At 41.6% G+C, this 15,276-nt stretch overlaps 1 protein-coding gene across 2 annotated transcripts in view; it reads right to left on the bottom strand.

The window, feature by feature from the left end:
- The window catches only part of DNAI4 (dynein axonemal intermediate chain 4), a 779,679-nt gene that overhangs the window by 590,100 nt on the left and 174,303 nt on the right, over window positions 1–15,276 (bottom strand). For both annotated transcript variants that reach the window (XM_069641948.1, XM_069641947.1), the window contains one exon: window positions 9,451–9,560. In XM_069641948.1, coding sequence (XP_069498049.1) covers window positions 9,451–9,560 — 110 coding nt within the window. The remainder of the gene's footprint in view (window positions 1–9,450; window positions 9,561–15,276) is intronic.

The following is a 15,276-nucleotide window of genomic DNA, read 5'->3' as shown; positions in this document are numbered from 1 at the left end:
ATTTTTAGATTAGGATTGATTTATGGATTCATTCATTTGCAGGAATCTTTGAACACTTTCCCTAGACTAAGAGAGAGAAGACTATGAAATAATTGAAGAAGGAAAAGAATATTTAAGCTTTTATGCAGCCAATTGTTCATACATTTGTACTTGCTGTTTTTTCCTACATACTTCAGTCTTATCCGGCTTTAATACAAAGAACTACAAACATTGTGACATTTTTCCTGAGGTCCAAAGAATGGCTTAATCGTTTTAAGAATTGTTTTGGCAATCATTTGACAGTTCTTGTTATAAATGTATGACTTACAGTTAAAACGGTAAGAATTGATATATTAAAAATAAAGTGGTAACAATGGAAATGTTCCAAGAGGCAATAACTGTAGCTTCACGAAAAAGATGTACCAAACGAACAATAATTATTGGAGCTTTCTGTGGCATTTAAACATGTTATAAGCATTTAGGTGCCAAATAAAAACACATACCCCAGTAGTCCCATTATTTCTATTGTCCCTATTAAGAACCCATAAACCCTATTACTTTCTGATATTAAAAACCCTTTTCCCTGAGTAAAAAGAGATGCTGAGGAAGAAAATGAAAGTATCAACACATACTTAGATAAATCGGCTCATTTGGAAAATAACTTATGGTACCAGCACATGAAAGAGGTGGTAGGAAGAATGTTAGAATAAAGCTGCTATCTCTGTTCCTTAATACCGTATGCCATGAATGGGGAAAGAACATTTATTGCGAGAGAAATGTCCCCCCACAATGCAAAATGTCTCAGTCATTAAGCAGCTTGCACTATGAGAAATCAATTTGAAGGGAAATGGGCAAATTTAAGATGGCGATCAAGACAGACTTTTACATACGAAGATACATATGTAAAGACAAAAAAGATGGAGAGTGGATTAAGGTGGACAAACAAAAAACGTACATATCCATCCCAATTTGGAGAGAAGGTACAAGCTATTGACCTGAGGAAAATGTATTGCTCAGACATGACTGAAAAATTAGGAGAGCCAGGATGCTAGGAAAGAGCACAGCTGTTGGTGTATGAGCCTGTAGCAACCAGAATGGATGGGGAAATAGACTAATATCATGCCCTGCACACCTGCTGAAGAAAGACTCTGTCCACAGAGTGCAAAAGGTGAATGATGAATTCTTGGAATCGTGGGCTAAACATGCAACACTACTAACTTGGGTTGATAAAGAAGCAGGACTAGTGCATATACTACTATTAAAGAATGCAACAACATGCATTAACAATGATGGCAAGGTCTATGTTGGAAGAAACAACGGATGTGGAGAAACAATTTAAGTACCATAAATGAATTGAGGAACTGCAGTTCGGATGGACTGATATTGGGCCTGCGCATCCAGAGCCTATATGCAGTTGCCTTAAGATTGGGGAGGAGGGTGCTCCATTGTAAATGTACATGTCCCAGCACTAGTGATCCCCCAGAGTGACCTCCTCATTGAAGAGTTACCAAAAATGAAGGAATATAATAGAAAGAAGAGATCATTTCATCTTTGCCGACTGAAGAAAGAGAATTACTTCTCATCAAAATCAATAAGGGCTTACAAAGACATTCCTGATGTGCACAAACTATTCAGCAAGACTGCCATGATAATGACATCTATATTCACTGTTGCCGTAGATTTCACTGAATACAATTTCACCTAAGGAGAAATGACTGAATTTATTTGAGTGAAAATGGTAGGTAATATGGTATATGTATAGTCCATAATAGGTGGGGTGTGGGATAAGGGTATAGGGTGGGGAGGGGTAAGGGGGCTGCGAGGGTTCTCCCCCCACATTATAAAAAAAAAGTAGAAAATGTAAAAAGTGAATTTCATTTTTAGGTAAAATAATTTCGGTCACTTCTCCATTAGGTAAAATATTTTCGAAAAAATCACGTGTGTATACTATAGTCACACCAGGACTTGAAGCTGCAGTAAATGGCAATTGGTTACAAATCACAAGATGGGAGCTGCTGCAGATAATCAATGCAACAGTAAAAGAATTCAATGCAATAAAGGAAGAGTTGAGAGCCATCAGGCTGATGACTCTCCAGAACAGGTATGTTCTGGATCTGATGACAGCAATGGAAGGAGGCGTGTGCACCAAGGTCAGACTGTCCTGCTGCACATTTACACCTTCTCATGATGGAGAAAATGTGATACTGACAGTGTCTATAACGATGCTGATGACCCTGCACACAAAGATGGAAGATGAAGCTGACGAAACAGCAGGAGACAATTGGTTTTCATCTTTGTTTGGATGGATTCCATCTTGGTTGGCAAATGATTTTAGATTACTTGGAGCAATATTACTATTAGTAATGTTAAGATTCTGTCTCATAGGGATCATCTTGGGACAATGGCAGAAAATAGCCAAGAAAACTATTGGAATGAAGATAATGATTGACATTAACAGACATACTGGAGAACAGATGCAGAACGGAGAAAGTACTCGAGATAATATAAAGAACAGTTCTCTTGCATCTCCAGGAACAAAGTTCTATTATTCCCAGGATCGGAAAAATAAGTGGGACGAATGATATTTTGTGCACTGGCAGGAGATTGTCATCTGATGACCTGGAGTGTGGATGAACATATAAAGAATGCTGGCCACCTGAGGGATGAGGGAGTGAAAAAATATGGGTCCAAAAGAAAAGAAAATATGACAAGGTGATAGAAGAAGATGAAGCAGGAATTTCAGAAGAGGAGGCAAGGAGTCTGGTTGAGAATGCAACCAGAGGGGGGAATGCAGGGACGTCATTTCACCAAAATGCCAGGGGTAGCGGTAGTGACATCACACGACCCTTGACCCCCCGATGACATCACAGGAAATGATGTCATTTGACCCCACCCCAAAGTGATATCACGGGAATCGATGGAACATGACCGTTCACCCGTTGACAAAACAGGAAGTGGCATCACATAGCATTGTACACTGTGAAAAATATGGTTACAATATCACTATAATGTGATGTAAATTTCATACATGAATGGATCGCCATATGTTTCATTAAGATCAGTGTGTATAGGCCCATTTTACCAAATTACTGTGAATGCAAGCAGACGTTCATGACCAAATGATAATGATGTGCTGTTATATAGCACTTACGCTTAAGCGCTTTATATAGAAAAAATATACACACAATATCACCCAACCTGTGTTGGTACTCATTTATCACTCTCAGAAGGATGAAAGGCTGAGTTGAGGCATTTAAGAACAGACTAAATCAGTGACTCACCCCCTGAAGTGTGCCTGAAATAAACCTTTAATGAATCTAGCAATTATTGTATAGAATTCCAGAAAGACACATTATTTGGTATTCCTATTCTTTCTTATTTAGGGTCAGTGCTGAAAGTGTTTGACTTGTGTCAATCCTGTTCTTATTTTTCTTCTTTTTTAAGGGGCCTGAACATGAAAGCCAGCCAACTCCAGAAGTAAAGAGCCACATGGTGCGGACCAGAGCCCAGGAGCTTGCATTAAAAAAAAGCCTTTTTTGTTTTTTAGAGGTCGCAAGGGAGACCACAGAGGTTGCAAATTGCGATCTATGATGACCCCTAAATGACGTCCCTGGGGGAATGTAAAGGAGCAAGTGGACACCTTCTCCCTAGTCACCATCCCTTCACCCTTGTCCTATTAGAGTAGCAAATAAAGAGCCACAATTGGGAACTCATGCACAAGTTTATGCGACATGTCCATACCACGTAGATTGTATGAAAGACGATATGCTCTCAGACAACCATTCAGAAGATACCCTCACGTTGAAACAGTGGAGGAAACCTACCAAGAAGCATGTCCCTTGCTGAGTTGCCGAAATGCAGCCAGGAACAAAATGGTGTGCTGCATGGATGTACGTTAAAACAAAGTCTAATGACAGCAAAATAATGTCCTAAAGAAGACATATGGACCTATGCTGAAACGATATTAAAATACTTAAGAATGAAGCATGTGCTCCATGGTGCAGTACTTACAAACACAAAGAAGAATGAAGTGACTCACTGATCAATAACTGTAAATACGCAGAAACGCAAGGTAGAAAGAATACATTGAAGCTTGCTTATAAGATGTATATATTCAATGTTTAGGACGACCATTAAAAGAAGATGGATGACGGCTCATGTCAATCAACAAAGCTACTTCAAAACAGGAGCCCAGGATCTTAACGTGGAAAGATGATGAAGAAGATGTTTTCCTTGTGAAATATAGGAGTACATTGGCTTTGAACCAGGGATGCTATTTAGCGAGATGAATGAAAAGCACAAAGGGAGTCTAACGAGCAGACCATGTGCAAGGACATATTTCCCAAAGATTAGGAAAAACAAGAACATTTACCAATGCCAAATATTGGACAATTAAAAGGGCATAAAGTTAGTATGGAATAGAGTGAGTAAGTCTCTAAAGGCCAAGAGGAGCAACTGCACTCAGCATAATTGAATCAAATGGTGTTAAATGCACCGTCAATATGAACAATTTCACGGTCTTGTAACACGTGACGAAGAGCTCGCAAACAAGAGATATTCATTAAGTCTGAAGCTAAGATAATGATGTGCCTATATTCCCTTGAATGTCCAGAGACAGTGCAGACTGGCATGGTCCGGCTTGAAATAGGAGACACTGGCATAAGGCCTACCGATGAGAGAGGGTAGAACTAATTGGGAAAACAAGGGGAGAGCCGACATATCTCCAACCACCTGGGTTTCGTTTCTATGTGCGTGCTGCTGGATTTTGGGTTGCCAACCAATTAGAATAGCCTGACATGCACTTTTACATACAGTGTTGCAAAGTATTATTCTGCTGCCATATTCTCTTTTATGACGAATACTTTACACCACATGAATAGAAGTAGCACAGGGTGTGCCTCACAGATAAGAGTCCACCAATGAGGGACTAACATGCATATGTTCTATAGGTAGCCATGTTCCCATAATCCAATCCCACCCCCTCATTAGATTTGTGCAGTTTGCCACATAGCATGATGTCATGTATATCCGGAAAGACAGTGTGATCCTGCATGAATCGATTTGATGAGTGTTTATTTGCTTTGCTTTACTTCTTTGAGATTAAAGCAGTATTTTACCATCTCCTTTGAGTCTGTCCGCTTATTTGGTCTGAGATATTTTATTGGTAATTCCATCTAGCACACAGATGATTCAAGGTGCTAGCGCACATTAACCTCAAACTGTGTGCTGTGAAGATCCTGCCAGGGTTATTTCTAATCAGTTTACTGAGAGTTTATTGCTTAGATGTCGCTTTAAATGAGCTCCTGGTTTAGTAAACATGTCTTAACTAGAGTGCTTTCATCTACTTGATTAATAAATAATATGTATCCTTGCATGTGTTCCTTGCACTAAAATCGTGTTCAAAAAATCTTTGGCAAAGCCAATATTTTTTGCCTTGGTATGGGTATTAAATGTGTATTTGCTAGCATGTACATCATAACTGCAGGTATTGAATACATTTTCGAACTGTTGTCATCTCTTGGCCAGGTAGGACCATTATGGCAGTAAGTGGAAAATGAAAATACCATGCCTACACAGAAGTCAAAACTGTTGGCTTTGGCAATGCATGTTTATCTTGGATGCAAATTGTTCAACCAAGAAATTACTCCGTTGAGGTATCCAAACTCTTAGAGCTGAATTTTCATTATTCATTCAATTCGATATTTTGCTTTGTGATTTATCATTAACACGCATGTATGTTTAGAATTTAAACCAGAAGCAAGGGTTTCTATGTTGTAGTATTTAAGGAGAAATGAACAGCCAAATGTATTTTTGTGAAAACTCGAATAGTCGAAATATGGGGCAGTCCCCTTTCTACTGAACATTTTGCAAATACAAGATTATCTTGAAACTCACAAATTACTCGGTACCCGCCAGTCTGGCTTCAGACCCCAGCATGGAACAGAAACCGCACTTGTCGACCTCAAAAGCCAGATCGATGAGTTGAAAGACAAAGGAAAGATGGCCATCCTACTTCTACTCGACCTATCTGCGGCTTTTGATCTGGTGGATCACTCCATACTCTGTAACCACCTATCCTCAGCGGCCCATTTCTCCAGTTCTGCAGTTGCCTGGATCCAATCGTTCCTCGCTAACAGAACTATGCGCGTGTTCTCACCTTCAGCAGCCGCTGACCCCATCCCCATCACCTGCGGAGTCCCTCAAGGATCCTGCGTCTCACCCACTTTGTACAACATTTTTACAAAGCCACTATTTGACAAACTGAACCGTCTGGGTGTCACCTACACAAATTATGCGGATGACACCCACATACTCCTACCCCTCTCAGGAACCTATGATATAGACGTCGCGCGGATTAACGAAGTCTACATCATCATTCAGGCATGGATGGCCACACATGGCCTCTGCCTGAATGATAAGACAGAATTACTCCTAGTCGGATCATCTAACAACCTTCACAAACTAAGTCCTCACTACACAAATATCCTCATCGATGGGAATAGTATACCCATTGCCAAACATGTAAAAACTTTAGGTTTCTACCTCGATGCCCAGTCTAACCTAACTAAGCAGATTAATATGACCTCATCGGCCACAGCCTACACCGGCAAGCTGATCAGAGCCTGTAGACCTCTGCTTTCCCCCACCAGCTGCCTCACTCTGGCGAGAGCGCTCATACAATCTAAATTGGATTATTGCAACAGCCTTCATCTAGGAGCGAACAAAACCATCTTAAATAAACTTCAGATCATGCAAAACAACACGCTTAGAGCAGCTTTGAATATTCCCAAAAGAGAGCACATATCGAAACTAGAAAGCACTACAGGTGGCTTTCTATACATGACAAAATTTTCCTAAAAACTATCTGCCTCACTCACAAAGCGCTTAACTACCAAGCCCCCCCTATCTCACAGACAAGTTCACATGGAAGGTATCCAACAGAATCACTAGATCATCCAACATACCATGTTTGGCAGTGCCCAGATACAATCTAAAAAGAGCCGGAGGTTCTAGCTTCCCGGTATTAGCCACCCTAGGTGGCCTGCACAACTAGTATATGGGTCATCCATCCTATATTACTGCTATGACCCAATGCATAATATGTATAATGTTTAATATGTATATATGTACCATTGTAACTTTACCTTGAATGCTCAAACTGTATTCATGCACACAACTGTCTATACTATGCCATGTAACCATTACTATCCTCTAGCGCCCAATTACCTCCGGGTCAGGTGCGCGATATAAATAAAATAAACAAACAAACAAGGTGAGAACCAAAATGTGAGGTATACAAACAAGGAAATGTCGAAACATCCTAGGCCTGGTTTACAAAGGGCCCATAAATCAGGCCCCATAAATTTACCGGATGGGAATTTTGCTTCTTATGAGAATAATGCATTAATGACGACTAGAAAAGAAGCAATGAAGCCACAACATCGGTGAGTTTAGGACTGCAACTTTGACTCACAAACAATGTTCCTAGTACACTATGGCCCATATTCTGGTGGTGGTGGTATTTTTCGGAAGTGTCAAACACATAGATCATTCCGTTTTTCCATTTTAATGTGGTGTACATTCTGAATGCATCCCACTTTCTGAAGGCGAAGAGACCCTACATACACACTTTCTTTGTGGCATGGCAACGTCTTATCAATAGCCAGTTTCATGTTTGTTTGTTTGTTTGTTTATTTATTTATAATGCGCTCCAAACCCCGAGTTAGCAGGGCGCAGCAGACAAGAATGTGCAAGGCTTACAGGTTACAGATATGTCATAGAGAGACCACATACATATGCAAGTAGAGCTTATTTACAGTCAAAGGAAGGGTAAGTGTTGATTGTAAGAGTTCAAATTATGTACAGTTATATAGTGTGCAATTGAATACAGATTCCAGAAATAATTTACAGCTTGGATAGTGTTAAAATTACAGTTGAGGAAAAGTGATTGGGAGATAAGAAATGTTCACATTGTATACAACAGTGGTGCAAAATTAGGATAATTAATCAGTTAGGTAATGTCTACTCAGTGGGATACGCTAGAGGAGAGAGACTCCCTAACCAACAGTCAGGTTTACGTGGGTAATAAGTCGTTTTCTAAATAGCAGGTAAGGTTGGTCTAGTCTCATCTCATGAGGCAAGGCGTTCCAAAGTTTAGCAGATTTTAAAGGGAAACTGTTGCCACCAATCTTAGTGAGCCTAAATCTTGGTACCACCAGGCAATTGGTGTTTCCAGTTCTAGTAGACCTACTAGAGGTTCTATTTGTCGGTTTGTCTGTTAGGTAGCTGGGTGCGGTTCATAAATGGGAATGACCACATGCATCTTGATTCGATTCAGGCGCATTTGCAAGCATCTCCAATGTATGGACACATACGTAACCCCTTGGTCAATCCCCGTGACAGCCACTACACGCACTGCACCATGACCAGTTGATGTAATCTAGTCTCCCAAACGTCGGCAATAATTCTGGGACACCAATGAACGACATAAACATAGGACTAGTCTTCCTACCCATGATGCTACAAGTGGATTGCTCTCTATCTCACAAATCACATGCTATCAGAGGCTGCCTGTAGTAAATTCCAACAGCAACATGCCACAAAAGCAGGCAAGTTTTTTTGCGGAATATGCATGCCGAAAATGACAGCTATTTTTAGGCCCACATCAGAATAAGGGTGGCACATGGACATCAGGAAATTGCGCAGTGCATCAATGGCAATTACTACACTCCCTGCGCCATGAATCACAATCCGAAAAATAGAAGCATTGACTATGACACAAGATAGTATACCATTATTTATTTCTTTATTATTTCTTTATATTCGCGCCTTGTACATTCCTAATCCATGTGTTTGATTATGACACAAGATAGTATACCATTATTTATTCATTATTTCTTTATATTCGGGCCTTGTACATTCCTAATCCATGTGTACACAAAAGCCAAAACGGTTTGCATTGCCAATGCTTGCTTGACCATGTACTTGCAACTAGTGCCAGAAGGCATTCCCTGCAAGAATCCATACTTGCTGTTAAAAGTTATGACAAAAGACTGGCTCATTGTACAGCTCCATTCAGCTATTCGCTCCAGGTGGAAAGTTTGTGCATGCAAAACCTAATTCCACATCCCCTTCATTCACAATCCATTTATTTTTTATTTTTCAATGCGTTATACAGCGTTGCGTGCATATGAGATTCTTCAAGGCACAAAGAGAAAAATAAGGGAAATTGGAGGGATCAAAGGATAGGAATGGAAAGCGTGAACCTCTATAGTCGCTGCCCGAAAGAGGACAACATAGACGATGCAAAGCGTTTGGTAAGAGAGACTTCATTCGTATACATTGAGGATAGCATACAAATCAATCGAACAAATCAAATAATCGTAGTTTCAGAAAAATGTTTGAAAGATTTCTTTTCAAACCAACGTTCCATTTGCGATTCTGGTGCTGATCTGCTTTTTCGGCAATTACCTGATAAACTGACGGCGGTGTCCCGTCGAGCGCTGTGTTCCTCGATTTCATCGGAAATCGATTCTGTCGATCTGCTCGATTTGGAAGCAACACTACCTCCAAATGTGGATCTTCAGGAAGAAAAAAAGAGAAATGCATGCCCTGTGAGCTCGTTCATCATGTCACTGGAGTTGGGTTTGCAGTATTACGCAACTTTAGGCAAGTTTCATTAGGCAGACAACTTTACATCTTGACGCTCTGGGCAAAATATAAAAAGTGCTAAAATAATAACACTTAAGTAGTGTCCACAACATCTTCAATTCCATATTAGTAGCCAACATTGTATGAATATTAATATAGTAGACAGCCATTTTCTTATTCTAACTTCTTCTACCTGATGAACAGTTCTCAGGTTGTAGAACTTGCAGCTTTCCTGCAGCGGTGAGAGAACTGGCTAAAGAAACTCACCACGCTGATCTAGCGACTCCGTATCCAGCCTCAGCCTCCAGCGGAACCTTTCCCCATCAGGATTCCATTCTTCACTTTTGACCTCACCCAGTAGACTAGGGACTGGGTGGGCCTAGCCGAAAAACACCCACACAAACACTGATATATGAGGTCCTGCAACTCTAACTCTCTGCCCTGAACTCTCTAAAGTCTGCTCTTGATAGAGCATAAAGGAAATTCTACCTAACCCTCATTGACTCTCACTCCAACCATCCTTGCCGGCTACAGTACACCCTAAACTCACTCCTCACAAGTCTATGACTATCAACTCTCACAACTAATGACCTAGCTGAATATTTCGCCGCCAACATTTCCAAAATTAGAGACTCTCTCCTTCCTCACACTCTCTCCTACATTTTACACTCTGCCTCCATCTCCCACTTTATTCACACTAATACTGAAGAAGTGCTATCTCTACTGATGAAGCCTAACCCCTCTTGTGCTCCATCAGACCCTCTTGCTCCTCAGCTAGTCAAGACTATCGCCCCTTTAGTGGCCTCTCACCTGGCTGAACTCTTCAACCTATTCTTCGACTCTGCTTGCTTGCCCTCTGTTTTCAAAAAAGCCATGGTCATTCCTCTCCTAAAAAGGCAATGGGTAGACCAGAACCTACGTGCTAACTTTCACCCTGTGTCTCTCCTTCCGCACTACTCTAAAGTGCTCGAAAGGGTTGTGTTCAACTGTCTTACCAAGCTCATCCAAGACATCCACAACCTTCGAGACCCCTACAAGCAGGTTTCCGCTCCCATCACTCCACGGAAACTGCTCTCATCAATGTGTCCAACTTCATCGTCTCTGCTAAGCACTCCAACCTATCCTCTAACCTAATTCTTCTTGACCTGTCTGCTGCCTTTGACACTATCGATTACACTGATCTCCTTAATATTCTCTTTCTTCTTGGGATTAATGATCAATCCCTTGCCCGGATTGAACCCTACCTTGCATCTCACCAATTCTGTGTCGCTTGGAGCAACAACACCTCTCAACTCACTCCTCTAACTGTTGGTGTTCCATAAGGCACTGTCATGGGTCTACTCCTCTTTACACTCTACACCTCTGCTCTTTGAGCACTAATCTCCTCATATGGGTTCTCGTACCAACCCTTTGCAGACAACACCCATATCTTCTCTTTTCCTGAACTCTCCTCTGATGGTTATAACAAAATGTCCAACTGTCTCTCTGTCATTAAATACTGGATGGCTTTGCACTCTCTGATGTTAAATTCTACCAAAACAAAGGTGCTCTTCTTCCCTGCAAAAAAGCTCTCTCTCTTTTCTTCCTCTGTGTATCCAGTTGCCACCTGACACTCTCCCCTACTCTTCTTCAGCTAGAAACCTCGGCGTCTTCTATGTCCATACTGACACTTTCTCCACTTTCATCTCCAAAACTGGAATGGCAGCTCGCCTCAAACTTCTAAATATTAGGAAAATCAGGCACCTCCATTCTTTCAACACCACCAAGCATCTCTTAACCACTCTTGTCTTATCTAAACTGGACTACTATGCCAGGATCCTCTTTGGTCTCCCCAAATATGCTTTCGTTCCTCTCAACAAGATCATTAATTTCACTACCAGGACTCTCTTTGAACTCCTCACTTCACATCTACTTCCTCCTACCATCACCAGGCTGGTTGGTGACGATGAAAAATGGGGCCAGATTTAAATGACTTCTCCTGGTTCACAAATCTATCCATGGTAAGGCACCACTGTATCGTCCTCTATCCAACTCTACAAGCCTTTTTGAAATCTCTGCTCTGCCTCCTCGACTATCCTTGTGGCTCCTTACCCTTGCGGTGTGTCCTCTCATTTGCGCTCCTTCGCTTTTCTTGCTCCACTTGCATGGAATTCTCTTCCCCTGGACATCCAAGAAACAGTCCACACGGATTTGTTCAAAACCAAACTAAAAGCCTAACTCCTCGCCTCCGAGTTACTCTCTTAGCTAGCACGCAATTGAGAGGTAGGTTAACATTTTTCCCCCACCTCTAAACTGCCTCTGCCTCCACTCTAGCCCTTCACCCATCATGGTTACATCACGAGCACAGCTGGCTGTACCGCTTACCTGCACTTAAAAATGTCTATATATCCATTGTCCTTAATTTATGTATGTCTATTTATCCATCGTCCCCGGTGACTGTTCCATTTACTTCCCTGCACAATCTGGTCACAGAATTTCCCTCAAACTCACCTCATTGTAAGGAGCTCACTGCTTCTCGTTAAATCTGATTTCTTATCTATTGTATGTTCGTTTGTGATTAAAGAGCATTGTTCCCCCTGTATACAAATAAATAAATAAATAATATGTATAGACCTCCTGGATTAACTGTGTACAATAGGTTCTATGTTCAACCTCTTAGTGTAATTTAGACCATACAATTTAAATATGTTGTAACACCCTAAAAGGGCTAATTCTGAGTTTGGCAGTGTGGTAAAAATGTGTCCATGACGGAATTACCACCGCTTTCACAGCACCGCCAAATTACAATTTTTCCAGTAATGTTAAGCACTATGCTGGATGTTTTTCCTCCACATTACTGCCAAGAAATTAAGGATTTGTTGCAGACAGAATTAAAGATCACAGGACATGCTCCATGTCCTGAATGGGCTCCTATGGACTCCATTAATGGGGACTAACTCCACCGAACTGCTGCTCAGAATTTGACAGATTTACCACAACTACGAGTGGCACAATGTCAGAGTCGGTATTTCTGCCAGAAATACCACCAAAAAACATAACGAGGCCCAATGTGTCTCAACTGTTTTGCTCTGTGCGTGTATGTGTATGTTTTAGCAACAACTCAGCGCATCTGGTGGATATAGGACTTAAAACATGGCCAAAACTACAAAAGGAGAGTCAACGCCACCTGCAGGTTTCTTGATTCCCATGTGTGCCTGTGCATTGCTATACCAGGGGGTGAGGGATGCTCAATCTTTCCTCTGCGTGGCTTCTTCAAACTTTGGCATTCAAAGTACTAGACAAAGCAGGCCCCCAGGAAGACATGTAGGGAAGATGCATCATTACTTTAGACCCCATAACTCTTCTCAAAAGTGAACTGTAGCAGAGCTAAAAACCTATGCATCACTGATGATGAATGTGGTGCTTCCTGGGAAACTGCCAGCAGTGCAATTAATGAGGATTCGATGTAAATTATCTGGGAATACTTTCTTGAACTCTGCCTGGCTTGAGATCACACTGAAAATAAACTTGAATAAGTACTATTTAAAAAGTCTGTGTACTGCAAGGAATGCATGATTTTGAGACACTGCCAGCTGTGATACCAATACAAGTGCTAGAAAATCCTTGTAAGAGAATGTTAAGTATTTGGCTACTGTCTGGCCCTGTTATCAAGCTTTCGCTAAAGATACCAAGTAGGTCTCTAAAGCTAGATGTGCAAATGCAAACTATAAGAATACTATATATACTTTGTGGTTCTTCTGTATCCCTCCCTTTCTTCTAGAGCGGCCACTTTTAGACTGCGAGAGTGGCCATTATCGCGAAATATCACCTCAAGGCTATGGATTGTGCAAGGGTACTTATCCCACCCAAGTTGCAATGACTTCTCCCAAGGCCCATGCACCTAGTAGCACTGTATTTTAACGCAAATTAGAAGTGTTTCCACTGAGTCTTTTTTTTCTCTATATTTTTCATGTGCTTTTTCTTTTTAGATGCTGTGCTTTCTTTTTTGACAGTACATTTTCTGTAGTTGATCTTTTGTGGAACTTGCAATCTTGCAAATGTGTTGAAGGAAAACCACTTTCCATTGCTTTGAAAGACACTTTGGGGCCGATTCATGGAATTATTTGCCCCAAAAAACTGTGATTTGTGCGCCATTCTGCCCGCAAATCCCCATTTTTTAAACAGGGATTTGCGGGCAGAATGGCACACAAATACCCGTTTTTCGGCGCAAATAATTCCATGAATCAGCCCCTTTGTATGGAAGATATTGGCCATTGTTGTCTGCTACATTTCCGGATGTTTCTGTAATCAGAATTTTTAGAATGTTCAGAATGGCACCAGGTATTGTTCTTATTGGCAGATAGGCTCCGGTAATGCCCCCCCCCCCCTACAAGGGTTATCTTACTATTAGTATCCCAGCACGTTGTAAAGGCATACTAATAGTGTTTTGCTAATAGTGTTTTTTTAAGTTGAGAAACTACGTGTTTGCTGTTTCCCAATTTAAAACAAAAACTACAAAACAAGACGGCCGTCATTGATCAGGGAAAAGGGAACTACACATAGTGCCTTCTCCCTTTCCATGGCGGCCATTGCAGCGTCAGGGATGTGCTGAAACACTAGTGTTGCTGGTGGCAGCAAAGGACCAGGTAGCGCAGGGTAAGTGGTGCAGGGGTGGGAAGGACTGGAGTTGAGGAAAAGGGGGTGGGAGGAAGGGGACGCAGGGCCTGATTTCCAGCAAAGATGTTTTCCTCCAGCTCTGAAGAGGCTCGGAGTAGGGGTTTTACCGTGTGGTAAAGCCCCCATTCTGAGCCTCACACCCGCCAGGGTACTAATTGTTTTTACAATAGCCATGCTCGAAGAAATCGGATTTCATGAGCCAATCAGATACTATGCCCTCACCACTCTCATCATAGACACCTGGTGCATAACAGACAGCTGTACCATGCAGTACATGGACCTCCCCTGCATACAGCCATCTTTCACAAGCTTCTCACATGCTTCCAGATTCCCAATGCGGCCTGCATTCAAATACTGTTTTGCTGGATCAGCATTGCCACATTCCCAGCTGTTACAATCCACCTGATCTAAAAATTCGTTAACTAAAAAAAGCGTAACTAGCCAGATAATTAAATTCAGCCTCTCAATCAAATTCACACATCCTCATGACATCTTGAGCACTTCAACCTCCCAGGTATCACACAACAAAAGCAATACATGTGGCACTCTTTCACCTCCTCAAAACATTCCCCTTTATCAAACACCTCACCAGTCTACCACATGAAAGGCGAAATACATAGGCCTTTACATTTCACCCCATGCCATGGAACCTCCTCCCTGGGATGAAGGAAAGGAGAATCCTTATCGAAAAAGGTTTCTCGCCGCTGCTTGGACAATTACATTATGTCGACCAGTCGAGTCACAACAGAAGTGCCAGCTGAAAGTATGCACACTCCAAGTGGCGCTTTGCAGATTTACTGGAGGGAGTGTTGGCCAGCAAGACGCACATCACTGCCTTGGCCCTGGTTGAGTGCACTGTCACCCTCCCTGCAACGGCTGATTGGCCTTTTCATAATAAAAGTTTATGAAGTCAAAAATCTATAGGGCCAGGCCAAGATTGGCACGAGCCCTGTTCTGATCAGAGAAGGTGATCAGCAATTGATCTGAATG

This window comes from Ambystoma mexicanum, chromosome 1q (genome assembly GCF_040938575.1).
Source record: "Ambystoma mexicanum isolate Mex_15411 chromosome 1q, UKY_AmexF1_1, whole genome shotgun sequence".
NCBI lineage: Eukaryota > Metazoa > Chordata > Amphibia > Caudata > Ambystomatidae > Ambystoma > Ambystoma mexicanum.
The sequence above is the reverse complement of the archived record's forward strand: the minus strand, read 5'-3'. Positions and strand labels throughout refer to the sequence as shown.